Raw genomic sequence first — 27929 nt, forward strand, 5'->3', positions numbered from 1 at the left:
AAAGGAGGAAGCATCAGCTCCTCCTCAGTCTCAGTGATAGAGGGATCCTGGAAATTTTTTAAAATTTTTCTTTTTTTTTTTTTTTTAACTGACAGCTGCCCCAGCAGTGACCCTGTCACATCTTTACAGCATACCAGATCATCACGTCTGACTCCAGTTGTTCAGAAATGCATAGGTACAGAACAAATGTGTGCAGTAAATATATTTAAATAAAAATTGACAAGATGCGTTTATTGTTTTCGATTTGTACAAAAGCATAACTTAAAAGGCAGACTAGTATAAACTTACTTTGTGCCAAATATTTAAACTTTTCATTCCAAAGAGTTTCTGGTTCAAAACTTGTAGATACAGTTTCCACCTGGGAAATCCCCTTTTTAGACCACAGATAACACAGTATTGTAAAACCAAAGTTCTGCAATCCTTCAACCAAGCAAAAGTTGCATTCTGCTTTGAGTGCCAGAGGTTTAGCTACTCAGTGAATGGATCAGATGAAACATGAGCCATGCTGGAGTGACCTGATGAGAAGTCAGTTTGCCTACTGCTCATTTGTGTTCTGCAAAAAGATGTGCATCAGGATCTGTGGCATGCAATCTTAGCAAAGGCTGATTAAGTGTATGTGTAAAAAGAGGGTGATGTGTTTTGGGCTTTTCTTGGCTACTTCACACCAGCCAGAAGCAACCTAAGGAAACCCTTGTTACTTGAGTCCCCAGATGTCATTCAGAAGCTCAGTTATTCCTGAAAGAAAAGAATGCTTTCACTCTGATTTTGCAGGTGGGTTTTCCTGTGCACGGGTAACATTTTCCTCAGTAAGCCTGAAGGGTTTTCTCAAGTCCTTGCTGCCACCACCAGAGCTGCACCTGCCTTCTGACAGTCTTTGCTGATGACATCTCCATAGACGTTCCCCTCTGCTGGAAAAAAACACCCCAATTCCCTCAAGACCCAGCAGGATACCTCCCTGAGATGCCCTCTCAAGAGTCTCCAAAGTGAGAACATTACTTCCAAAGCTACTTTTCCCACAGAACTGGGCTTGCTGGGCTTCAGTGCTATAGCAAGAGGGCTAGCCCAAAGCTAGCTTGATGTTCTGGTCATCCAGTATCTGAGTGCAGCTTCCTGGAATTCTGAACTATGATGGATGCACTGAGTGACAGCAGCTGTGCAAGAAGCACTGCACACAGCTGCACAAAGTGTTCCACAAGACCAACTGGAGGAAAGTACCAAAAATAGATGCGAGCAAGCCTGGTGTATTTCAGCAAAATGAAGCATAAAGGAAGTGGGGTCCATGCAGTGCTTGATACGCCGCAAAAACCTCTCTCCAAATAGCATTTGGTAAGAAAACTATTTAAGAGTGGTAACACAATTAGCTGAGACACTATGACCAGTGTACATCTTGCAGGTGTTCACTGATGTGGGATGGTGGCATCATGACCAGTGGTTCACCTTAAAGCAGCCTAACTGATGGGTTTCCAAACGAGCCAGTGTTTTATGGTGCTGTACAAATAAAAAGTTGTGGGGAGTATATGAAATATCCGTATTAAACTCCACTGTATTAAGTTACCCAATGCATGAAAAATGACTCGGATGCATTTAAAATAAATGCATATTACAATATCACATAGAGTATTATAAAATTATTACTTATGTGCACAGTCTTGATATCTATAGAGCTGGCACCGTGAAGAAAGCCTGGTTCCTAAGCATTTTTACAGATACTTGATAGTGATGCAGTTTGCTATCAGTCAGCTCATAATGTCCCTTCAACTTTGGTACATTCAGTGCAAAATATTTTTGGGAGTTTTTTTACTCTTATAAAAATAAAAGGCATTTTTTTTTCCCTTGAGAGTGCTTAAAGAATAAACACTAGCAGAATGTCTGTTCAAGCATGGGAGGTGACAAAAAACAGAAATGGCATTTTAGTTTGCTTGTTTCCTGGTTACACTCTAAGAAACATAATATAACGAACCTATAAAAATAAACAGAAGTCACGGTGTTAGGGTTTTTTTTTTCCTGATATGCTGTGATAAATTGCTAGTTTCTTCTTAAAATAGTTTCCATGCAGTGTAAAGCATAAGATCAGTCTTATTAAGTTCATTTATAACAGCTCATCTGTTGTCATACACACCACTGGCAAACACAGTTCCACAAACCACCTCACTGCTCCTTGTTGTTGTGACATTCTTTGTTGCTGACTTTCCTTCCAACTCACTTCTGTCCCAGGAACTCCAGCTCTCTGGTGCACACCATGCAGGCACTCAGAATCTTAGGTGAAGCAAGGACTGGATATGCTGTTATAACACATGGCACAAAGTAATGTATCTTGGTGAATTTAAAATTAAAAAATAAAAAAAACCTATGGTGTGATTTTAATCTTTTTTTTATAATTGACTGGGAAGGTGAGGGGCTGAATGATTTCAGATTTGGAATGGAATTTTCTGCTGGATGACTGTGCTGAACTCCAGTTTTGGGGTACATGTCAGGTTTGCAGTCTTCAGGTTGGTCACAGCATGGGATCACGTTTCTTGTTTGCTCCAAACACAAACTGAAGTTTGGCCATCCTGAAAAAACACAGGGGATGCAAGACTTGGTTTCCACTGCACATCAGCCATTCTCTAGTTCCACTGCAGAGAATTCTGCCACTACCACAATGCTTTTTAATGGCTTCCTAAGATCTTTCATGGGACCTCATTATTTGAATTGCACCCTGAAACAATTTTCCTCTAGGAAATCCAATGCAAACGTTCATTCTTTCCTTGAGAAGACAGAGCCCCAAAAGTCCAACGAGCTGGGCACTGTGGTTTGTGTATCACTCGAGTCCAAAAGTACTTGTCTCTTCAACTGCTGTCAACAGTTTTTCATATAGCATAGAGAATGATGGATAAGGGGGAAGGTCCAGGCGATTGAAACAAGTGTGAGCCCTGAGGGGGGAGAAAAAGAGGCAGTGAAGAAGTACATGACTGAAAAAGTTCAAAAGAGAACACACAGGCTGGTATGTGCTTGTGCAGAGATGGGCAGATAATACTCTTTCAGAAGACTTTGTTCTGTCAAACGATGTTTTCCAACTGAACAGGTAGTGGGGTTTAATCTACTTTTTTTTTTGCTAATGAAAATGAGCCAGTCAGATGCACTTATGAAGGTCTCCAGAAACACACCGACAGCCCAAAAGGCATGGGATAAATTTCATGCATGAGAAAAGCCTGAGATAGAACCTGGACAATTCAAACAGTCTGTTCTGAAATTTTGGTTTCAAATGTATCTTCTGAGAAGCAGCATTTTTTTCTGCAGTGATGATACTTGAATATTTTACTTGTAATCGTAAACCAGGTATTTCAGTACACTGGACATGCACAAGCCATTAGATTTTATGACATTAAAAACCATTGCAGATACACAGCAGTAAAGCACAGACAATTTACTTGCTCCTCCTTCTACATTTCCTTGGCATAGGGATTGTGTTGGGAAGCTGCTGCTTGTGCTCTGTACACTATGTACATATCTGGCCCTACAAGTTTATGACCTTTAGAATAAAACCTTTTGTAATTACACACAACTATGCAAGTACCTCTAGCATAGCACCTTTCTTAAGGAGAAAATGTGTGGGTGGTTTATTTCTCAGTTTCCATCTCCCACAGTTTTTTGACACACTTGGAACTGACTCTTGAAAGATCTTCCAGGGAATGAAAAGAGAGATAATAAAGATTTCTCCTCTAAACAGAAAAAGTAATATCATTGCCTGATTTCCCATCAGGCTCAGGGTAATGCTTTCTAAATAATGATGCTTTTTCTAATTTTTAAAAATACCAAGCTGAAGGAATGTATATGCAGTAGAGAAGGTGACACTACAGCCACAGTGCAAACATAAAGCACTGAATTTTGCACCCTCCCCAAACCCAGTTTGCTTAGGGCACTCCTAGTACATGCTGAAGAGAAGAGAGGGCACTTCCCCACCCTGTATTCCAGGGGCCTGGTAATATTCCTCCACCCTTCCATCCCTCTAAGGCTCCTAGAGGAAAGCTTTCTTTGAACTCCTTGTTTGCTTTTCCAAAACCCATACAAATATCTGTGACACAGATTAAATTACTATTGTATTGCTCACCTTTTTGAAAAAAAAGAGTGATTTAGACCCAGCAGCAAAAGGGCAACTGGAACTCAGTGATCCCTTAAGCTCAGTGTAGAGCGGGGATGAGTTTTAGGCAATTAACAGCCTAAGCATATGCTTCTGCAGCACAGGGCTGACAGCCACTCATTACAGCTATGGGTCATGCTGTGTGGGCCATAAAACCACAAATTTTAATGGACATAGCATATAATTAGCAAGGGGTTCACTCCCAAGTGGTTTAATAGTAAGCCAGCATGTTGTTTATGTTCATGGAGAACACAGTTTTATCTTCATGTTGAGGGTAACTTGGAAAATGCAATTGCCTCCTTTGGAAAACCAAGTCATTAAAAAAAGACAAAACCTTTAGATCTTTGTCTTCTAAAGGAAATCATGCCTTTCTCACCCTAACAAGCAACTTTGTAAGTCTTTGAGAAAGAAAGGTTTGGTTTTTTTGTTCCCCCTCTGGACATGCCAACATTTCAAACCACATGAGCACAAACTGTGCATCTTCCTGGCCTCCCATTTTATGAGAACATGCAAAACTTTCTTTGTTCCTGAAGTTCCCAAATTACCTCCCCTTCATTTTGGTAACTGTAGCAAAATTAGAGTGACTCAGGGTTAAAATCCAGCAGTCAGACACACATACATTTGTATGTGAACCATTACATGGGTGGATATGTAAGGTATAGCAATGAGCCTGGAACCAATTTCTCAGCATGTATGAAAACTGAAAGCCCCTCCACTGACTCAGTGCAATCTACCACACATTGGGAAAGGAAGAAGTGGCATCAGAGCTAAACCTGTTACAGTGACTCCTTTCAGGGCCTTTTACATACTACTGATTTATTAGAAGACAGTGCTGCAAGCTGGGCAACCTGACATGCACCTCACAGAAATCTCACTGTTTTGATTCAGCAGAACTGATTATCCAGCAATCAGACCACTGGGAATTAGGTAAACAGCTAGTGAATATTTTGTGTTTAATTCACAGATGCTTAGGCCACAATCCAATAGCTGAGTAACTGTAGTAGTTGCCTTCAGGGTCTCAAAACGAGGAAGAAGAGCTGGTGATGGGTATTTTGATGTGTTTTCAGCAGCACACTTGTGGCCTTTCTTTTAGAAATAGAGGAAGAAACAGAAAAAACCCACCAACTTGTTGAGCCCTAGTTTTTGCCACCCTCAGCCCAAGTGTTACAGATTTCCCAAGCACTCCCACTGAACTCAGAAGGGCCACACTGCTACAGTGCCTGAACACCAAACACTTCAGTGATTTGAGGATGATCAGGAGGAGTCACAGAGTCCTAGGGCAGCATTCTCTGGAGGTCCAATGTGTTTACACATGTGGGGCTCCTTTGGAAACCTTGTGAAAAGTTTGTTACTGGGGATTTGTTGTTAACAACCTCTTACCTCCAAGCCAGCACTACAGGGTGGTTGCACTGTGAGTTTTTGGAGCTGGTGAGACACTGGCTGCAGCCAGGCTGCATGAAGGAACTAGCTAGGTACACATGCAGACACTCCTTCTGCTCAGGGTAAGCCCATTTAAGCATAAAGGTGGAAGTTCTTTTCTTTTTTTATGAGATCAAGGCTCCACCTGTGAATGGCAGGAATTGCCAGCTCGTGACAACTGTAGATGTGCTGTTAGTTTCCTTTTAATTCTCAAACTTGTATGTTAAAAACTATACACAGAGACAAAAGTCATGTTTCCTGAGCAAGGGAGTTCATATAAATGAAATTTCAAGGCTCTGATACATTCTCCTACATGTGTAGGACTGACATTTCCCCTAAGTTGCTCAACACCTTATGGCAGCAAAGATTCTTGATGTTTTTCTCCACATTGCTCTGCAGGAAACCATTTAATTCTGCAGTTTATTACACTCAGGGCCCCGTGTAAACTTTTCAGAGGAAATTCTAAGCATCCTGTTCAGGCATGTCTTGACCTTTTCCACTCTGTAAGCTGTGCTTATTAGCACCAGGAATTTCACTATGGGAGAATATGTGGAAGAAATCCCACAATTTCTTCCCCTACTTAAAACTCACAAAGGTATCTTACATTTTTAAGTCAGAAATTAAGTTTTTTTAAAAATCAAAGCTTTATCTTTTTCAACAGGATAAAAGCTAGCCTGTAGGTCAATCATAATCAAACTATAAATACTGGAAAGAGCCATTTCAAGAATATATTCCACAATATAGAAAAGCCTCCTGCAGCTTGGCACCTGCTTTCATATCTGGGCCTTTCATTCTCTTCCTTTACCCTTTTCACCATTTTCAATTGACCCCACTCGTGTTCTTTGCAGTCTTCACCTTCTCTTGTGCCTCCCAAGTTTAGTAACTCCCTCTCTTCTCAAAACACAGCTCTTCTGCAGTTCTTAACTTGCCTATTCCACACTTGTTAATACTCTTGGCATCAGACAAAGCATAAAAATTACATGACTAAACTATACTGTAAAGGCCATATATATGTTCAATCCAAAAAGTTTGATATTAGCTTTCACTCAGAGTCACAAATGCTGTGTCATTGTAATGCATTTTAGTCTTTGGTCCTAAGTGATGAACTGCACAGTCAGGAAATGAACACTGAACATTTCACCAAAACAAAATCAAATTGAGAAGCAGCTCTCATTCTAATATAATTTTAACTGAAAGACAACCACTGCAATATGTATTGCCAGCCACAGCTACACTGTCTTGTCCAGCTCACAAGGGAAAAAAACCTGAGTTCAAAGAAATGCAGGTGCATCAGACACAGGAGCAGTTATATTCCAAAGCATGCCTAGCATTAATTCCCACAGAGTTGTACCTTGGAAGAGCAGTGATCTTCCCCCACTTCTCTACACAGAATCTTCTTGGACCATTGCTCCCCCGGAGAGAGGCAAATCCTTCATAAGGAATGCTGGATGTGCCTGTCACAAACTGCCAGAAACAACACCAAAAGAATAAATGCTACTTTAAATAGAGGATTGAGGAAAACAGACTATTTCCTCATCAGGTTCTAGAAGAGGTAACTTATAATATTAACTTCCTTTCAAAGATTTCTCCTTGAAAGAGAAATTAAGCTGCACAGACGCTGTAGAATAAAACACTATTAATTGACTTAAAGACTATTAAGCTACTTAAAAGGCCTAAGGAAGTTTTTCCCTACTGTTTCTTCTATTAAGAGGAATTAGTATAAAAGCAACCATGTATGATAATGGATTCATGTTGAGCCATAATAGATCAATATCTTTATAAAGTATTATAAAATACTGTAAGAAAAGGACTATATTCTAAAGGTTGGGTAGAACACCCACTGGCATTTGCTGAAGTGCTGTCTGTTAAGCAGATTTAGTTAGAACCTGCCATGAACAATCAAATGTGGGTTTTTACAGATCAGAGAGTACTCAATTTTTAATGATCTGGATATGATAAAAACTTGGGACTAGCAGACATGACAGAAAGATACAAGCAGACATCTCTGGCTCTCCATCAAATTAGGTGTCCTGCACTGCTTTTAACAGACCTTCCAAAAGTACTTGAACAGATTAAAAAAAAATTAGAAATCCTTCATCATGCTCTAGATTTCATAATAGCTCAAGACCATGGTATGGTCTGGGGCAGGGGGAGTTGTCTCTTTATTTACAGATATGATGGACATAACCTGAATTAAAAACAATTAAGTCTGTAGTAAACCCAGGGGAATAAATGTTCCTCTGCTGAGAGGTTTTTGTCCTTCAGCAGCAGGGTGACTCTGTTCTGCAAGCTGACATAGTGACCATGGAATTGGGCTGATTTTCAGGTTTCCATCATTGTTTTCAAATTGGAGGCACTTTAACTCCCATCTAAGCTTTCTCCTTCCTAAGCAGTACAATCATTAAAATTTCTGCTTAATGATACAGTCTATTTAGCACAGGTTTCCTTCTCTAGTCTTATCAGTCTTAATATACTTTTAATCAAACAATAATAAAGATCACTGAAATCACTCTTTACCTTAAATGCATTAACTTAAAAATCTGTAACAACAGCCTGGAGCTTCAGTCCCTTAAAATTAACCCAGCCAGTCTCTGAGGACTGTCAAGTTATTCCCACTAGCCAGTATCACCCTCATTTTTGTATGTCATAAACCTGGTTGGGACTAATTTAGCCTCTAATTTTAGTGATGGAGCCCATGCAAATCAGCTGATTTCTTACCTGTAGAAGTCTTAGTCGTTGTTCATTGTTGAATCTTTCCACAGCAGCCCAGAACCACCGAATTACTATGTGATTGTCATGATAACCTGTTAAAAACAAGGACATTTGTAGCTTTAGGTGCAACAAAAGTGGCTCAGAGAATGGGTAATTTGTCCTAGTTTGGCCCTAGTCAGAATAATGCCAGATTTTTGTCCAGCTGCAGCAAAAGACAGGAGGTGAGAGAAGAATATGCATGAAATGCTTGAAATCTTAAAGGCAGAGAATTGAATTAGTATGACAAAACCAAATGAAATCTTTTTTTTCAAACATTTCTTCAGTTAATCAGTCACTAACAGGAATGCCAAGTCTTGAACTACACCAATGCTGTTCTTTGTAAACATCTCAAGCTACAGATGATGCTGCAAGCATCCCTCTCAAATCAACAACTCAAAATGAAGGTTACCTCCTCTATACTCTGTATTATTTCTCCAGTCACTCAAGTCAATTTCTGCTGTTCCAGCTATAACCAGTTCCAGTTCTCTGGCATCAAACACAGACACGAGCCTTGCATCAACCACCTATGGAAAGCAATAAAATACAGAGCAACATTTCTTCATTTATGTTTTTCCTCCCTGAATAAAAACCTGTCTTTTAGTAAAACATTTAGCAGGTAACATTTCTCTCAAGAAAGGAAAGAATTAAGGTTTGGGGTGTTTTTTTCTTTTTAAAGGCAAATAAAAGGACTTCTTTTTCCTATGCTGCTGTTCATTCAGTTTGATTAGAGGATATAATATAATAAGGATATGAGGATATATTTAGTATAAATATTTATTTTAGGGCAAACTAAGTTCAATAAATTCAATGTAATTGTCCATGTTAAAACAAGTAAGAGAAATAGCTTGAAACCCCCTCAGTCTCCCCTGGTACACTGGGTACAGCATGCACACAGAAACCTCAAAGGCTCAGTGCAGAAAGAGAAGGGTCACTTTAGAAGCATTCACTGCTACTTGTACAAATGGTGACCAGTAGTATTTTCCAGTTTAAAGATGATATATAACCTCAGTGTTTAAGTCTAACAGTGATTTTACCACACACACAACCCCAGCTATATCTAAGGGCACTTCCAATGACAGAGGTATCTGCTTTTTGGGACTCAGTATTTAGGAAATGTGTCTGAGGAGAAGAATATTTTGGGAAGGAAGAAGGTAAATTTCATTTTGGAGTTTACCTCATAGAAACCACGAACTAGGCTTTCTGTTTGCTGTACAACTCCTCTCTCAATTCTCCATTTCACCATTCTTTCTATATATTCTTTCTTATTCTTTTCAGTGACTGGGATATTGGCACCTCCTGGCTTTAATTCCCGTTCTGTAATCTTAGGGAAAAAAATGACCAAGTGACAACACAGTGTTATAAAGACAAAAAAGAATTATAATAATTTAAAATTTTAAGTTGAAGTAATTCCTCAAAAGCACTAGCCAAGACTGACTGAAATATGTAAAATAAGAGAACATACAACAAATCTTTTTTAGGATAAAATAATAGCTAAAATCTCATTAAGCCTGAAGAAGCTTTGTATTTAGTATGAAGAATAAGCTGAGAAAAAGAAGCAATCCTTACAGGGATTAAAGCAGTGAAATCTTCTAAATAATATCAAAACAAAGGTATGGTAATACCTTTGAATGCTAACTCTGCTGCAATTAAATTCAGGTAAAGTACCACCAGCAGAGGAATCTAAAAGTTTAGTATTTCAGATAGTCTCCAGAAAATCTCCTTAATCAGAAAGACATGTTTGACCAGTTACAAATAAATCCTGAGATTTCAGCACTGGTTTTATCAACCCATATTTTATAAAAACAAGTTCAAATCAGCATAATGTGAGAATCACATTCCTCTGTCCAAATAAATGTTTACCTAGCAGTAGGATACACAAATGAAATTAAGAAACTTGCACACCTGCCCAAAAACTTCTTCATTTACAGTAAATGTGAGATCTAGGATATCGTGTATATCGTTGTCTTTCATCCACTGCAAACTCTGGTGGAACTCCTCATCAAGATATTCCAGGTCACTCAGGTCACAGAGTCTAACGTAAAAAGGAAGAAAACACACTAATAAGGATCAGAGGAACTCAGGACAGGCCTGAAAACCAGACTGAGAAAAGGGACCAAGAGAACAAAGAAGACACTGCTTCAAATCTCTGTTTATTTGCCTAACAATAGCAGTTACTGTATAAAACAAAATAGATTTGTTAATATACAAAACTCCAGAGTTTATTAATTTGAGAAGACATTTCTCTCTGAGCTTACAGTGTGTCTGTTTCAGACTTTCTGCTCTCTCCTATTCATCTTGCAAAGAAGTTCAAATACCCTGCTTGCCACAGAAATACTTTTACTTTTTGCTGTATTTCCCCTTACCTGTCTTTCTTTTACAAATTCAACCTGAATGCCAACTGCCCCTTGCTGTCTTTAACAGTTACTACTCAAAGCTTTGAACATGTCACCTGTTAATAATTTTTTTTTTTTACGATGGTGACAATTTCTGCCATTCTTCTGAACTTAAATCCTGTTCTTTGAAATGAGACACTTGGCCATTAATGCATTAAGAGAAGTGCTTTTCAGCTGCAGGGTTCCCTGCCTGCTTCCATTCATGGGTCCACATAAAGTCAGAAGAAAATCCTCTACTTTTAGTTGGACACTCAAGCACAGTCTAAATGACACAATCTGCAGCAACATCCCCTACAATGAAGCTGATGGATTAGGGCACAAGATCCCAGCTGGATGCATAAATCCACACTACTAGAATGTAAAAATAACCTTCCAGACTTCTCAAAATCAGCTTTATTGGAGGGCAAAAAGTGAAGCACCTTAAGTTCACTTAGGTCTTCAATCCCAGCTGCTGGGAATGTGCAGCTCTTGTTTCAGCCAGAACAGGAGTAGCAGTATAATCTAAATTATACCAAAGCTCCTCAAAAGGGAGATGGCCAACAATCAGTCTATCTCTGAGAATGGGTCCTGCAGCCTCAGAGATAAAGTGATTCATATCCTATCCTATGATTCATCACTAGACAAATGAATAAGAACTCTATTAATGTCTGGAATAAAACCACAGTGTTTCATTGTACAACTTCAAAAGTATGATCTGTAGCAGAAAGCTGGTAAGATGGCTAAAAGAAAATGTGAGGTTCTCACAGTGATCAGAAACAGTTTTTAGGTTATTAGGTTCCCAGTGTGGCTAAATAACCCCAATGGGAAACAAGTAAGCTTTTTTAAAAAGTCCTGGAGTGAAAAGAAATTATTAAATTATAAACCCTGGCTTGTCTTCTTTGACAATAAAACATCACAATTTATCCATACACAAACTGGCACTGTCCATGGGGGAGGAATCAAACAAATTAGGGTAGAGAACAATCCTACTCACATTCGGAGGAGGGCTTTATAAAAGGGTCGTGTAAAAAAGGCATCCAGCAAATACTGATGTATCAGAGCAAGACCAAGAATTCTACCACTAAACCTAAACCTGGAAGAGAAAGAGTTACAATCATTACACTGAAACCTTGTGCTTTGCACAGTGCTCTGTCACCAAAACTTACATGTATTTCCAAACAGCATTTTAAAATCAGATGCCCATATCTAAACTGTGGTATTTTAGTTGTTTGTGGTTTTTTTTTCCTTTGTGTTTCTTTTACATTCTCAGTAAGGCACAGAAAAAATGCAAGTCTGTAGGGTGTGGAAAATCCCTCAGATACCTAAGTTGTAACTTCTGAAAAATACCAAATCCTTATTAACCCAATCAACCCCTGCCAAAGCAGCCTCCTTGGAAAAGCCTATCTGCCAAAATGCTTTGTTTTCATTACACATCCCATGCAGGATGAACTTGTTTGCACGGTACTGGGAGGCCAAAGGTTTTTCTGCTCTTTCCCAGCCTGATAGTTCTTGCTGTCTGTCTTTTCTGCTTACACTGGCGAAGAGCCACTGCAAAAGACCAAAGAGCTTCCTCTTTGAGTGGTGATTTCTGAATTTTATATGAATATTTTCCCAAACAGTGGCTGGAAGGTTCTTTTAAGAAACAGGGTGCTCTCCAGCCCCATGTCAATTGGATATAAAGTCTCCCTTTTTTTTCTCTCTCTCTCTTCTCCTCTCTTTTATTGGATATAAATCCTCCTTCTCTCCCCTCTCTTTCTTCCCCTATTACCTTCAGTTTATTGGGTGTGTAAGGAGGGTTGAGGGACAGAGGAGTTTGACAGCTTTGAGCTCAGCATCAACTTTGAAAGAGTAGATTCTTTGCAAATATTCCCAAAGTTCCAGTTTGAAAAATCTTCCCCATTCCAGAACTTAAAGCCTAGTATTCTTTTTGAAAGAAAAAATAATTCCTTCAACTTTGTTGATGCATCAGTGCAGAAGCCAGGGAGAGGTACAAAATGGTGGCAGAAGCTGCATAGCTTGGAAGGTTTTTTCCTCCCATTTTTGCCAGACTGTTCTGCTTTTCCAATCCAGCAGCTGCCATTCATTGTTGGAGATCAACAGGTAGATTGCTTCATTTAACTGGACTGGATGCAGCCAAACATTTCAGTTTCTCTTTATTTTAAAATGAGATTCCTATTCTGCCAACAAATCAGAGCTCAGCACACATCTCTCCTACACAGATGAGCAGCTGTCACTCCACTGTTCCTCTCACCTACACAACACAATTATTTACTTGTTCATACTCCCAGCACAGCCATACAGACTTCAGGCAATGCCCCAGTTTAAACCAACTGAGGGTGACTTAACCTGGCTTAAAATTGGGAATAACTGATTTAGAAGTATATGTGTGTGCAAAGACTTTGCTTTAGAGCTACAGAATGGGCTATCTTTCCAATGATATCCCTCCACAGATGTCCTATCCAGCAGATACAGGGGTTTTTCCCCTGAGTCCTCTGTGCTCTTGAGGAAGACTCACACAAATTACATGCAGTAACACCTCTTTGAAATCTCCCTTCATTCCTCTAACTGACAAAAAAGCCAAGGTTTCATTCCTGTTTTTTAATGCAGTAATATTGCTTTCATGAAATGACTGTTCATGGACAAGAAACAGGGAGAGTTGAGTTGTGAGACAATCCCATGGTGTGTATTCCAGATCATGGTTTTGCTGACCTTGTGAGAAATCAGACCATTTAAAACCACAAGAGAAAACAAAACCAGGAAAGTAATGAATGCAATGCAATTATTTTGCTGGTGGTTAACAAGATCAGATTCTGTGTTTTATGTCTGAACAGAAAAGAGCAGCTGTCTACAAGGGGGAGCAACAGAAAACGTATCTGAAAAACAACCAAAAAAGAAAAATCATTCTTACCACTCATGGTGATTGTCTACAAAAGCAGACATGGGACTGATTTGTACTGTATAGGTATCATTGGCTGAATATTCAAACAAACCATAATATGGATTGAAGAGCTCTCTAGACACCAGGAAAAAGAACTCTCTTGAAGGTCCACTGTAGTCCAACCTTTAAAGAAAAAATTGACATTACTGTAGAGTGTCCACTGTGTGCAAAGAAACTTTCTGTTTATCTGCATTCCTTAAGCTATATTTTAATTTAAAATTTCGTAAGATTTTAACCAGAACCCTTATCCTTCAGATTGCTTTGTGCCAAGGTATGTGAAGTCCTCTTGGGGCCGTTCTGAAATGGAATGGCTGGGAGGACTGGAACCAAGTGCTCCGTGCAGGCTGCTCTCATCAGAAATGCTGGCTCCAGCTGTAATGGCCTCTTTACCACAGAAATATAACCAAATAATTGGGGGGCAAGGAGTTGGGAAGAGGAGGAAACATGACAAGAACCAACATTAGGCTCAGCTGTGTCTGACAAATTAAGAATGAGAATGAGCAGTGGTCATATTTTGTCTTTGCAGACTTGCAACAATAGGACAATTTGAAGGATAACATTTCTGTTTTCCTTAGCAATATGATCCGAGATTACTTCAGTGATTTATCTTTCTTGGTCTACATTTTCTTGTTTGTCTTCCAAACTTGAGTGCACTTAAATGTCTTTTGGAGAGTCCATTTCCTTGGGTTGTTTGGTTGGGTTTTTTTGCTATTTCAAGATTCCAGTCCTAATGAAGGAGGAATTTAAACAATCACTTCTTCCTGAATCATAAACAATCTCCTTGCTGACAAAACACTGAGACTGAATTTTGACATGATGCTGCAGGTCACCAGTGAACTGAGTTAAGTATCAAGTTAATGCTCTGCTAGAGCTGGAAAACAGAAAACCAGGATTTTCCTGTGGGGAACAGAGATTATCATAATCCTATCAAATAGCTAAAAATAGGTATCTCTGTAGACTGAAGATTTCATACTTGGCTTTTAAGGTCTTGCTTTAGTACCAAGACAGTGCACAGACAGAAGTACCACAGCTTTCACCCAGGACTTCTGCTACTCATGTTTTGGTTCTTGAACTTTTCCAGATGACAAACACAGATGAGAGCTGTTCAGACTGAAGCTGATGGGAAAGTAAAGGCAAGGTACCATTACCAAGCAGAGGACAAAGCCTCTTTCTTCTGTTGAATGAAAAACATTTTCCTTTCAGCCATTTGGAAGTACTTGGCTTCTGTGAAGCTTCAGATATGAAGTACTAAAACAGATCCTTACCCCTGGCAGGAAGGGCAGATTCCATCCTCAAATTGCAGAAAAAGAACAAAATGGCTTGATATGGACAACTGTTGGATCTTAATCCTGGCACAATGACCAGGATCTAGTGAAGGGTCATCTGGAAGATTCTTGCAAGCTTTTGGGATGATCACACTCCCTATAAAATCTTAAGATGGAATAGGAACTATATGCTTGACTACCAGCTATTTCCTACAGCTCCTTTTGTACACAGAGTTACTGTGAGTCATGTTAAATAAATCAATCATGAGAGTCCTGCACTGCCAGGCAGATTTATCCCACAATTAAAGGCTTGGCACAAGGGTGAGAAAACTTCATACAAGAAGTATGCAACCACACAACAGCTGCAACTGTGGGGCATTTGGGTATTCAGGAGTAATCTGTTGTTGGCAATGTGACTCATGTCTCCTAGGAAGCACAATTAATACTTCAGGTTTACCACTCTTCAATGCAAAGCAGCTTCTGCTGGTAGCTAACAGAATGGAGGGAAAGTAACTTGAAGCAACCATATTCTTTCTGGTTTCTTCATTTCTTCATTTATCACCACATGAGGTGCAAGTGTGAAAACCTTAAACTGGCATCACAGCTGCATGACTGCAAAATTTGAAGACACCAAAGATTGTGAGACTTGTGATAAAAATCATATGAGCAGCAATAACTATGTCTGGGTTACCCCACTTAGAAATTTATACACTAATGAATCAATAGTTACAAAGGATTAGTTACTGAGGATCTCATTCCTTTAAGATTTACACCTCTTTACCAAGAAGAAAAGCAATGCAAGAGCAAACTCCCACTTAAAAAAAGGAATAGGAGGAGTAAAGAGGAAACAATTATCTTTCAGTATTCCTCCCTCTCATCATCCTCCTCTCCTCCACCCTGACCTGTCTTTCTACACCCAGCCAAATGAGTAGTCTGATGGGACACATCTCCTTGCACCATCTCTGATGAAACAATACTGTTTGCACACAGCCTTTCTTAATTCAAAACACAGGTTTGTAAATAGAGAATGGATGTAATTGCAATTTGACTCTGCTCTTCATTAACTCACTCTTTCCCATTTAGAAGAGAGTCTTGTGTGAAGGTGGGTACAGTGGGCACAGGATGTGTCATCCCCTGTTCCCAGGTCACCTTTCATCTCCCTGTACAGTGATGAAATGCAAAAAGCCTGAGGTGTGCTGGCAGGAGATGGGTCTCGCTGGATGCATCTCCACTCCTGGATGATTTTCAAATTCTCCCTTTCATTTTTCAGTCTGAGGTGAGGTTGTAGCCATGGAAGTCAAGGCTGGTGGGGCTGTGGAAGACAGCCCTGGTTCCTGCATCCCCACCCTCCTCTGTCAGACAGTGCAATCTCATCCTGCACCAGCCTTGTCAGTCCAGTTCTGAGTTCTTCCTCAGACAGCATGGTGATATTATTTATACCAACAAGTCCACACTTGGCTCTCAGCTGTCAAGGTTTTTTTTTTTAAGACTTCAGTGAGTCCTTATTACCACTAGGAACCTCAGGGTGAACTTCTGAACAAACAACAGGATTTAGGTGTTTTCAAAGACACATTCATTTTATCTCATTTTGTATGAGACGTTTCAACTACAATTTAGCTATTTAGCAGACTCACACATGGCATGGCAATAACACACACTGCAGCATTCCAAGAGCTGTGGTGCTGCAGGTTTTAGTGAGGAATAAAACTTTGAGTGTATTGAAATATAGCAATAAAAATATTGTTGTGTGAAGCTGCAGGCTTCAAAATCTGACACAGGGGGCTCAGATCAAGAGGTGAAAGAGGCAAGTGGTACATTGCTCCAGTTTTACTTGCAAAAAAAAAAAATATAATCTTGCTTTGCAGTGCATCCTCTAACATCTTAAGACTTTTGTCAGACACAGAGTGAGCAGTCTCTGAAATTACTTTGGAATGTCAGGAATAATTGTGTTTCTTTGACAACCAGTGACAGCCTCACTGCTTTGTGACATAGGGCCTGGCCAGCAGCTCCTGTAGCACCAAGGCCTTTCAGCTCCCATTGCCTCAGACAGGAGTTAAACTGGGGCATAAAGCCTCTACTGTAACTCCTGAAGCACCCTCCCTCCCAGCAAATGGCAGCTGCCTTTTAACAAGCACCCAAGATTTAATGTCAGCATGGACAGAAAATAAATATAAATAACATGAGAAAGTGGATTGTTTTTTCTTTGCTTGCCCATCAACATCCTGAAACACACTCCAGCTATTGTGAAAGCTCACAGAAACACATGCATTTACTTCTGCAAAGGCAGGATATGTTACATTTCTCAATGCCCAAGAAGTCATTTTGAACAGCTGTATGTTCTAGGCTTATGTATGCAGCATTTCCTGACTGCAGCCCTTCCTCTTTTCACTGCAGTTTGGTGAAACAGCTGCTGCAAGACACACTGAGTTCTGAGATCATATTTGCTTCCCTGTTCTACTCACCCTTCTTCCCCCACAAACGTGACATAGAGTTTATTTCTCTGCAGGTCTTTTCTTGAGTAGCCCATGATCTGGTTAAAGGCATCTTCCAGCAAGTGATCTCTCCTGATGATTAATCTGAAGAACAAAAATGATTTTGAAACAGCAATTCATGAACAAGAACCACAGCTAGAGCCATTGATTGACAATGAGAGGTAACCAGGTGTCTGCACAGAATCAGATGGTTCTGCTGGATCCCTTGATCCAGATCACCCAGCCTCTGCCTGTTACTCTGCTCCCTCCAGGAGCTGGAGATTTCAGTAAATGTCTCATAGGAAGAAGTGTAGGGATTTTTATTCTACCCTGGTTCTTCCTTTATGTGAAGACTTCAACAGGAAGGGGTTTGAAGTGGGGATTTTCATAAAATTTAAAATCCTTTTGTAAGGATGGGCCTCTAATCAGTCAGTGTAAGCAAGAATCTAATCATGCATGTAATAAACAGTATCTTAACAAGGAAAAAGATAAAACTGTGCAAAACTCTAAAAGTACCTTATGGTAATCACACAATTACCAAATATATGAAGGAAGGGAGACCTCACTCTACCATTAAGTGTGCTGAAGTAAAAATACTAGCAATTTTTTAAGGTGATCATGAGAATTTGGTAGCATTTTGTTTTCTGAGTCTTTGTTATTAAAGAGGACCATGAACAATACAGGCAATGATGTACAAAAGAGAATTCTTATCTAATTTTTCCCAGTAGTAAAAGACAAGAGAAGATGTGACTGCTTATATCCTATCAATTGCTACGATGGAAGAATTCAGATGCCTTCTGCTCTGCATTCCCAAAATGGTTTTTGGCAATGTATTGGTAATATTGTTTGTATGACAATATAGCTGGAGGGAACACAGAAAAGAAGTGCTCAGAACTTGCTGTGAATCACATGCTGGCACCAATTCTTTTATGGTAAGCTTTACATTTCCTGAACTGCAAGGGTAACCATAACATCTGCATTCCTGCTAATGGGGAGATGCTTGTAGCCATGCAAGGCAAGTTGCCTGGGAAACAAATCCAGTTTCATGAGATTCTTCAACATACTTCAATTTCCCTGGGCCTTGTCCATATCCTTTAGTCTCCAACTTCCTGTAAAAGTTCCTCAGCTTGGCTTCAAAATCTCTTTTGTAAGGAGCTGGAGCTCGGGCATTGGCACGCTGAGTACCTGCAGGAAGCAATGAGCAAAGAATGAGCTGGGTTGACACAAACTGATGAAATGTCCCATCCTCTACTGAACAGACTCCTTCAAAGCAAAGGCATGGGGTGGGTTTGGTTTAGCCACCTTTATAAAGAGTCTGTTCTGCATCCCAAACTTTTTGCTTGCTCATTTCCAATAGTATAATCTTTCTAAAGTAAGTCTTAAAAGAGCAAATCCAGGTCAATGCAACAGATGGATTAAAAACCAGTACAGTCAACTGAGAAGAATTAATTTTTATTTCTCACGGACACTTTATGTGTCACCTTTAAAACAGCTCCAGGAACACAAGGTCTGCTCTGTTCCAGTTCTAATATTATCAGGCAAAAGGACCTCAGAAACAAAGTACAAACAGCCTGTTCTCTGCCATACCCCTTGAATACACCATGCTGAAGAAGAAAGACTTTTGGAAGTGCCCCAGCACAAGTGTTTCTTTGGGAAAATAGAAGAAACAAGACTGTAAAGACTACCAAATTTCAGTTTGTGGAGCTTTTCACACAGGAGTCCAGGAACATACATGGTGGTCATCTAAGTGAATTTGTTCTTGAAAACCTGTTTTTAAGGGTCAGTTTCTGAAAAGCAGGGAGAGATGAGATCTGTGTCAGAAAAATGGCATGACCCCAACATCTGCATGTACAAGTCTAAAACATGCAGGTTATGTGTTCAGTCTGATCTGTTCTGAATATTCCAACCATTAGAACTTCCACTGCCTCCATGGATAAATTATTTCAATGGATTTGACTGCAAAACAAAGCACCACAGAGACTTAACCCAAGACCTTTTAAATTCATCTTCTTCTAGTTTTTAGAACACTAAATTCCTCCCTGGCATCTCTATTTAGACATTCCCCCCCCCCAAAAAAAAAGGCAGAGGATGCTTAAAATTCCTCATGCCCTACAGTATACAGGGGTTGCCAACCACTCATCTGCAGCTGGTGGTGATGTGGGGCACCTATACATTGAGTTGTGTCTCTTAAGTGACAATCAGCTCCTTACATGAGTTTTCTTTTGGCCCCCTGCGTGGAACCAAGCCAGCACAGGAACTTTTATTGCCTCTGTGGGTGAAAGCATGAGAACGGAACATTTCAGGTGATGAGTGAGAAAGAGAGGGGGATGTGTATATCTTCTCAGCCTGCAGGCAGAGAGTGGGGGAAAAGAGAGCAGCTTGCTTAGCCACAAAGCATCCGGGTCTGCCAGCGAGGGCGACCTGCACGTCCTGTGGAAGTGGCTGCTGATCCCTCTGCAGAGAACAAGCAAGAGCAGTATTAACACTGAATGCCATTTAAGACCTGTCTGACCAGAAAGACACTTGCCACTTGTTCTAGGCTTGAGAGTGATGTGTGGGAAGAACAGAAAACTGTCAAGGAATCCTCAGGAGTTCCCACAGGAACAGGTAGGACCCCTCTGGGAAAAGAAATCGTGGTCAGTGATTAATCTCCAGTGGTTGTCCTCTTATACTGAGAGCACTAAGGATTTCAAATGCTACACTCAGATGAGTTCTCTAGAACACTTACAGAAACCTGAAACTGTAAACAGCCTAGATTTTAATTCTTGGCCTTTTCCCCCTGCTTTGTTTATTTTACTTTGGGTCAAAGTAGGTACAAAAATGTAGTCGTCAAAAAAACAAAGCAAAAAACCCCTGCCACAAAAGCATACTTGAATCTTAACCCCTGAAGGAAGCTTTTGCTGAGAGATCCTGCAGAACATAAATCTGGTGACACAGCTCAGAAAACAGCAGTATATTCTTCTGTCAGCACATGACAAGTCCTCATTGCAAATCAGATGCATACGCTCAGAAATTCCTGGGCAATTACAGTTGATTACTTCTGCCTTGGGAACAAAAGATGTTAATGGAGGAGCTGAAAAATGCCAGCCACGTGATGATCCTACTGGAGTTTCAAAAAGGTTGTATTCTAAAGCTGATATCAAGAGTAGCTTGGTGACTGTTCATCTTTCCCAAAAGAGAAAGCACAACTGAGCAGGGCTGATCCCAACAATGGATCCTCAGCACGCAACCTCAGCCCATTCAGCTGATGAAAAAACACAGAGCCTCCACAGAAACCACAGGCTATTTACAATTTCTCCTCAAAAAAGTCATTTGTACACCAACACAAACATGCAGACTCGCAGAATGACTGGGAGATTCAATGCTCTCTCTCTGTTTTTTCTATGAAACAGAACAGAGATTACAGTTTTAAGGAGAATGGGACTGAAACCAGCGTTGTTTATCCCTCACTGTGTGCTGGTTCCTGAAGAAAGAGATGAAAATGCCACATGCTAAAGACTGAATGCCTTTTTAAATTGCTTTGTTGGAGTGAAGCCCTGCCCAGCATGCTTCAGTGCATGTACTAGTAATGAAAAAATTGTAACTCTGAAAGCCAAGATTGTTTTTTACTCAAAACAAGACTGCTGGCTTTGCAGCTGAAAATTAGGTGCATGTATACAGGTCTCATTCTTGCTTTCTTTTCAGCAAATCCAAATAGTTATCTCTGTATCAAAATATCAGTACATGTGAGCTTTATATTTTGCTGCCTAGCCAAATGCCATAAGATCATTAAGGCATCTGGACTGTTTCTCTGAACAGGTCCTGCAGAGGTCCTTAAGTCCAGCAGCAGGAAAAGCTACCACTCAGAACATGTTTGTGAATGGCTTCTTGACAAAGCAAAGGTTTTTATGATTGTGGACTGGGAAATAGCCATAAAAATCACAGTACTACTTCTGATTAAATTCTTTTATTGCCTGGAACTACCTAGAGTTACTTACATCCCAAATGTTGTCCAATTATCTATACTGTTCTCAGTTTTGTAGAAATCCCCTTAAGCCACATCTGATTCACTGAAGTGATTTTATTTTACCTACCTGTTATCTTCCTGAGGAAATAAGGAATAGCAACAGACTAAAAAATTCACATTGCTGCACTTAGCCTTCAGAGGTCAAATGGAACTTGGCATATTTTAAATAATCCACAATTTAGTTAACATGAAAAATACCAGTTACATGCCATTCTGACATGCATTTCCAGACAGCTCAGAGATGCCATCTTTTCAGCTCACATTAAGGCACAACAATCTGGCTTTACATAAAATTGTCACTCCTTGCCCCACAGCCCCAGAAACACTATTATTTTAACCTGCAATTATGGTTTTAATTCTCCAGGCATCAGGATCCTGGCATGAGCAATCCCTTAGTTGTTTCACATCAGTAAAAACAAGTTTGCATGTTTTACAAGTCAGAACAAAATCACAACCTCTTAAGCTGTAACAAACCAAGCTTTTCTACCACCAAAACATCTGGTGAGCCCAAGGCAAAGGTTCAGGTCTGAGAGTCAAATGTGATCACATTTGTTGACTTTGATCAAAAATAGGACTAAAATCTTCATTGTTGCTGGCACAACAGACCTTGCATCATCAGAAAGGTGGGAAGGCACTACATGTAGCATGATGGAAATTTAACTGGATCTGCTGCAGTATCTTGCAGAGACCATCATGATGAAGTCCTGCAGGGAGTCACAGGACACTCAGAAAGTACTTCAGCACCTGTCTGAAAGTCTGGAACTGCAAAGGGGAATAAGTTACAGTTTCCAAATAGTAGTTCTTGATTTAAGTGTGCCGTGAACCTCAATTTCGAAAACAAAGCATAATTTTTCTATTGGTTTTGCTCTCTGGCTTCTGGGAAGGCAGCAGGAGGATGCTCCTGATTTTTCTCATCTGGAACTGGTCCTTACCAAGTATGAGAAATGTTTCTGTGAAGCCCCTGCAGGAGCTGTGCCTGAACAACTTACCTGGAGAGTTCTGAGGTGAAGACACTGGTGAGCCTCTTGGGGACTGGCAATAACTGGGATGAAGTAAGGCATGTGGTGGCACATATGACATGATCTCCTCCTCAAACAAGCTGGTAGGAAGTAGAAAATAAGAAAGAACATGTTTGTTTCAATGAAAAGCATTTTTCATTTCATAGGAATAAATCTCTAATTATCAGCCTGCTTTCTTCCCACTGTGCATTCTTAGAGTGCTACAAAATATTTTATTATTGCCATCAAAGCACTAAAACCAGCAATTACTACTTTTGTGGGACATTACTATCTCTTCTGTCTTCTTGTTCTGTTGGGTTTTTGGTTTTGTTTCCCTTGTGTTCTCATTACAAGGAGGTCAATAACCTCAGTCACACTTTCCTGGAAAAAGACCTGCAGTGCTGCATCAAGACCAGGAACAGAGACAAACATTCTAAGCCTCCAGGATTAAGAATCAGATCTGAACTTGTTGAGGGTATTGAATTGTAAGCTTGTTGTTACAAGTTATTTCCTTATTGGAATAGCAACACTGTTGGTGAAACTGGTATCACCTCCAGTCTGCTCAGGTCAAGTTACTTGTTTAGTAATGCTACACAATTTTTAAGAAAAAAACAATAAACACTTTGCAGCCTGCTCACTGCATCTGTGTACATACAGTCCCTATATATATATTTATTTATATATAAGCCTTTTCCCAAGATTGACACAATCAAATCCTAAGAGACAGACTATCTGGTATCAGAATAGACTGATCCCAAAGCCTATATTTGGTGTCAAAACACAAGAACAAACTGTTGTAAAATCTATTTTCCAATTTTGAGCTACAGAAAAAAAAATCATACGTGGATCTTTCACTGTTGAGCTCCACCACTGAAGAAGAATATTCAAATAAAAGATGTTTCTTACTAAGTTTTTTCACTGAAAAAATACCTAGAATTTCTTGCATGTGGTGTTTTGTTGTTTCTGAGGTGGGTTTTTTTGTTTGTGTTTTTTTTTTGTTTGGGGTTTGGGTTTTTTTGTTTGTTTTTGAGGGAGTATTTTCTGACACTTCTTTTTACTTTCAGGACCACACATTGTTTTCCTTCAAGTAACATTTAGGTGCTGCTGCTGCTGTGATAAAATATAAATCACTCTTGAATTAAATTAAGAGTCGAGATGCTGATTTATGTTGTGCAACAAAAAAACCCTCAGACATTTGGAAGAAGAAATTAAAAAATTACATTCTTCTTAAAACCTAAAGTGTAATACAATGCCATTCTTAAGAGTATTTTGAAAAATGTGAATCCCTGTACCTCCCTCAGTCCCTAATCACACTCCCCCCAAGGCAGACACTGAACCCAGGTGCCCTGAGCCCCAGGAAGCTGTGGTTAGAGAGCAGATTGTGATTAGAGTGCTGGTTTTTTTGGGTTTCATAGAGATGGGTCATGATGGCACCCTGCTAGAAGAGAGGGTTACAAGTGAAAAAACCACCAAGTATAAAGAATGTTAAGAGGAGAAATTTCACCATCTCACTACACCACAATTTTAACTTAGCTCATCTTCAATTCTGCACCAGGATTTACTCACAATGAGCTCACAATAACTTGGTCCAATCTTGAGGTTAAAAGAGGTTTTAAGAAACTGATGGATGTGTAGATTATTTTTATTAGTAACATGCCCTCAGTGCAATGCTTCTATTAGATTATTAAAAAAAAATAATAAGAGGAAAGTAAATCCTCAATGTTTTTCAGCTGGATATTTTTTGGAAAAAAAGTAGAGTGAGAAAACTGAAATCTGAAGAATATGATAAGATTATTCTAGGGAGGCACTGGCTACTGCTATCCTCTTAAAAATCAGTTATACTGATCAGTGCCTTTATACAAAAAAAGACTGCAATAAAAATTTTCATTTGCTTCATTTGCTGTCTTTGCTGTTAACAGAACAGGAGGGAGAACAAAATCCAGTCAAAGAGCAAACATAAAATCATTCAGGCAATCTTTATTTGCAAACAAATAGCTGAAGCCCCACTTTTCTGTGTAAAGCACGTGTCATCTGGGTATGTTATGTATGAAAACAAAAAATTTTAAAGGGTTTTTAAGAAATATTATAATTTTTGAAAAGCCTCAGCATGGCTTTAAAACGAGATTTTCTTAATAGCTGTAATTAATTCAGAGATTTAGCAACCAGAAAGGATTATGATTATGCAACCTGACCTCAAAGAACTACCACTAATGCCAATCCTATTTCACTAGATTCAGTTTCAAAGGTACTCATGGATTTCTTCATGCACTTTCACAATGGATGAGCATACAACACGAAGACAACACAGGTTTAGCTCTAGAAAAAAAATCTGCCTGATTTTTTGAGTTAATTGGTTAAATGAAAAACGTTACAGAAATAGAGCTCAAGAAGTAAGAAGCTGTAACAGTATTTCCTTTAATTAAGGGGACACTGCTTGATAGCATAGAGAAGAGGCAACAAGACAGGAAAGAATAAAAAGACATCTCAAGTGTGAATGTTCACAGACTTCCCAAACCACAGAACTGAACAGATGCATTCTTGAAGCAGAAGAGGGCACATTCTTGTAAAGAGACCTAAACTTTACCACCCATCTAAACATCAGAGCTGGATGCAACAGGACAAGGAAAGGTGGTCTGGGCAAACCCATCAGGATCATAAGCACAGAACTCTTGCACTTGCCTTACCTCAGACAGAACAAGACATTCCATTTCTCCTATGGAAAAATGTGACCTTCAGCTCCTAGCTGATGAAAATAAAAAAACCTGGAGCTGTAGCTCCCCCAGCTGCAAGTATAAATACTGAAAGGGAAATCAGCACTCACTGCAGAGCTCCTCAGCACATGCCCCAGTCTGTTCCATCCCAGACAAGCAGCTGTGCCTACCTGAGCAACATGACAAGGTCTGCATCGCTGGACAAACGCACTAACCCAGGGGTCCCCTCTGTCCGGATGAACTGGATCTTCTCCCTGTGGAAGCAGTAAAAAAAGACCTCCAAAATATCTTTTGCAAATAAGACATCAATGTACTCCACAGGAACACAAAAAAAAAAAAAAATTAATACAGGGTATATCATAAATGCAGAGTGAGATGCAGAGGTACCTGAGTCACTGATCTGAGTTGTCATTCCATCTTTTAAACCCAAGTACATGAAGTAAAGTCTTTGTGAGGAATACACCTGACAAATAATCTTGCTACTTTCTAAATTTCACTTTTTATAATTCCTAGCTGAGCATACAAGTTATAACAACCATTTAACAATCAAAGACCCTTTGCCATCCGATCTCATTGGCCCGCACAAATCATGCAGATCCCTGTTTAAAAAAATATAGCAAAATAGTAAAAATTGTGATTGATATAAGAATACAACTAAAGGCATCATCAGGTCAGGACAGACTTTTTCTGTAAAAAAAAGAAGATAAGGAGAAAACCAAATGCCATTCTGCCCCACACTGCCAGCTGTACACATACTCAGATGAATGGGCACATTTGCCATGCCATCCAGCTGTCTTGGCATATGTAGAAGACATCAGAAAATCTCTTCTGCCAGTTGTTTCAAAAGTTTTACTGTCAATTTGGTAGCAACACATTACCTCTGTTCTCTTAAACCTTAATTTCAGGGAACTACCTAAAAATACAAAACCAAACCCATTTCCAACAGCTTTATGAATATGTTTGAATAGGCCAACAAGGCTACAGTCTGTTATTATCACTGCTAATTTCAATGAAAGAAACTAATTCTGGTGAGCATTCTGCACTGAGTGGGGATCACAGGCTTCTCTGATTTTATTACCTGAGTGAATGATTCCTGGTAAGATCTGGCTGACGCTCTTGTAGAATTTCAAAGATATTGGGCTGCCGTAAAAATGCAACAATCTTGTCATTGTAAGCTGAAAACATCAACAAAAACATCACGCTGAAACAAGGAGGTACTGCAAGACAGGTACTGCATTCCTTCTGACTTTGGCACAATAATGGCAGCAGAATTTATCTTCAGAGCTTGGAGTTAATACTTTTTCATGTCAGGCTACTGATTCTGCTGTCATTTAGGAAACATTTAGGAAATGTGTCTTGATTGTAAACCTAATCTGATGGTGACCTGTCCTTCCCACTATTGATAGTCCTAATTTTGTTGGCACTTTCCATTATATTTCATCACTCCCACTCAGCTAATGATGAACTAGAATATTGATTGCTAGGAACAAAATCACAGGGACCTTGGTTTTCAGTGCAGTGCAATCCATTCTCAAACACAAACCAGGCACTGGAAACAGCCATATAAAATTGTCATTAATTGCTGAGCCTGCAGTGTGTGCACACCATGTCCATGGCAAGGGGAGGGGAATTAAATTAGCAGAGATTTTCAAGTAAACATGTCACAGTACAAAGAGCCAGTTACAGTCAATCGGATTAATTTATCTTGATTTAGCACAATGTGACAGCTGTTAGATTGAATAAGCTAAATTCTGTTCTTGGGGGCAGAGAAGTCAGTAACTTTGTGGGCATGTAACTGAGAAGTTAAGCTAATGACTAATTCCAAGCTGATTAACACTTTCTGAGCTCCTGCCAAATGAGATGCCCAGGAGTAAGTGGCACAGAAACCACTGAGAATACACAGAGTCCCATCAGGACACAACTTGGCTCACTGGCCTCAAATCTTTCTGTCAGCACTTGGAGCCAGTGAGCTAGGAAGGGAGAAGTTCCACACATGGGCTGCTTGGTTCCACACAGACACTTCCCAGGAGTATTCCTGCAGGGTGCAATCGAGCAGCTGGGGAAGTGCTGCTGGACAGAGCTGCCACCCAGCCCAGCCTCATGAAAAACCCCAAAGAGAACTTCCCTGGGAAGGGGCTGTGGGCTGACTTACCCACTGGAACCACGTCCTGGTACTGAGCTCTGCTGACTGTGTTGAATGTGCTGGATGGCCTGGGCAGAACTGGGGGTCCTGAATGGCGGGAGTCTTCTCCGACCTGAGGATGAGCAAGGAAGCACAGTGAGTGTCTCTGTGCCTGCAGATGCTCCTGCCTACACCAAAGTGACCACTCACACAGCTTAAAAATGTACATAAATGCTTTTCTTGATGACTGTCACCAGCAACAACTGCAGGGTGGTGGTGTATGACAGTTATGAGTGAGAATTTGTTTAACATGCTGTGCCTCAAAGAAGACTCAAAGCTGGTTGGAAGTAGAGGGCTGTTTTTAAATAATAGCTCTGTCCTGAAGAGGGACTAAAATAATTCCAACTGGGGTTTCTTCAGAGGGTCTTTTGTACTCCACAGACATCTTCATTCACACCAAAGGCTGTTCAAAATCAACTTCTGTTCCTCCATCAGCCCCCCCACCCAATTACCTTTGTGCATGAATGGAGTTTATCTAAATTTGAACTGGAAACAGGTTTGTGGCTGAGGCAGGAGGATAAAGAAGTGAATTCACCTTCAGGCAAGGCAAATGCCTCCTAAACTGTTTCCTACAACCATTCAGTAAAACTGTTCTGATTTCTGTGTGTTTATTTTCTTGGATTAAAAAAATGTTGCATATCAACATTTTTTAGGGTAGAACCATAATGTAAAATTGTTCTTGGCAGCATTTGTGAT

The 27929-nt window shown here is 39.8% G+C and overlaps 1 protein-coding gene across 2 annotated transcripts in view; it reads right to left on the bottom strand.

The window, feature by feature from the left end:
* Window positions 1-200: 200 nt before the first annotated feature.
* Window positions 201-27929, bottom strand: part of HECW2 (HECT, C2 and WW domain containing E3 ubiquitin protein ligase 2) — a 128744-nt gene continuing 101015 nt past the window's right edge. For both annotated transcript variants that reach the window (XM_030453895.1, XM_030453896.1), the window contains 14 exons: window positions 27204-27306; window positions 26130-26226; window positions 25222-25305; window positions 22332-22441; window positions 18401-18521; window positions 17328-17441; window positions 13571-13723; window positions 11657-11755; window positions 10193-10322; window positions 9465-9611; window positions 8700-8814; window positions 8258-8343; window positions 6891-7003; window positions 201-2912 (listed from right to left, as the gene is read on the bottom strand). In XM_030453895.1, coding sequence (XP_030309755.1) covers window positions 2801-2912; window positions 6891-7003; window positions 8258-8343; window positions 8700-8814; window positions 9465-9611; window positions 10193-10322; window positions 11657-11755; window positions 13571-13723; window positions 17328-17441; window positions 18401-18521; window positions 22332-22441; window positions 25222-25305; window positions 26130-26226; window positions 27204-27306 — 1584 coding nt within the window. In that variant the 3' untranslated portion in view covers window positions 201-2800. The remainder of the gene's footprint in view (window positions 2913-6890; window positions 7004-8257; window positions 8344-8699; window positions 8815-9464; window positions 9612-10192; window positions 10323-11656; window positions 11756-13570; window positions 13724-17327; window positions 17442-18400; window positions 18522-22331; window positions 22442-25221; window positions 25306-26129; window positions 26227-27203; window positions 27307-27929) is intronic.

The sequence above is a fragment of the Calypte anna genome, chromosome 7, assembly GCF_003957555.1.
Source record: "Calypte anna isolate BGI_N300 chromosome 7, bCalAnn1_v1.p, whole genome shotgun sequence".
Lineage (NCBI taxonomy): Eukaryota > Metazoa > Chordata > Aves > Apodiformes > Trochilidae > Calypte > Calypte anna.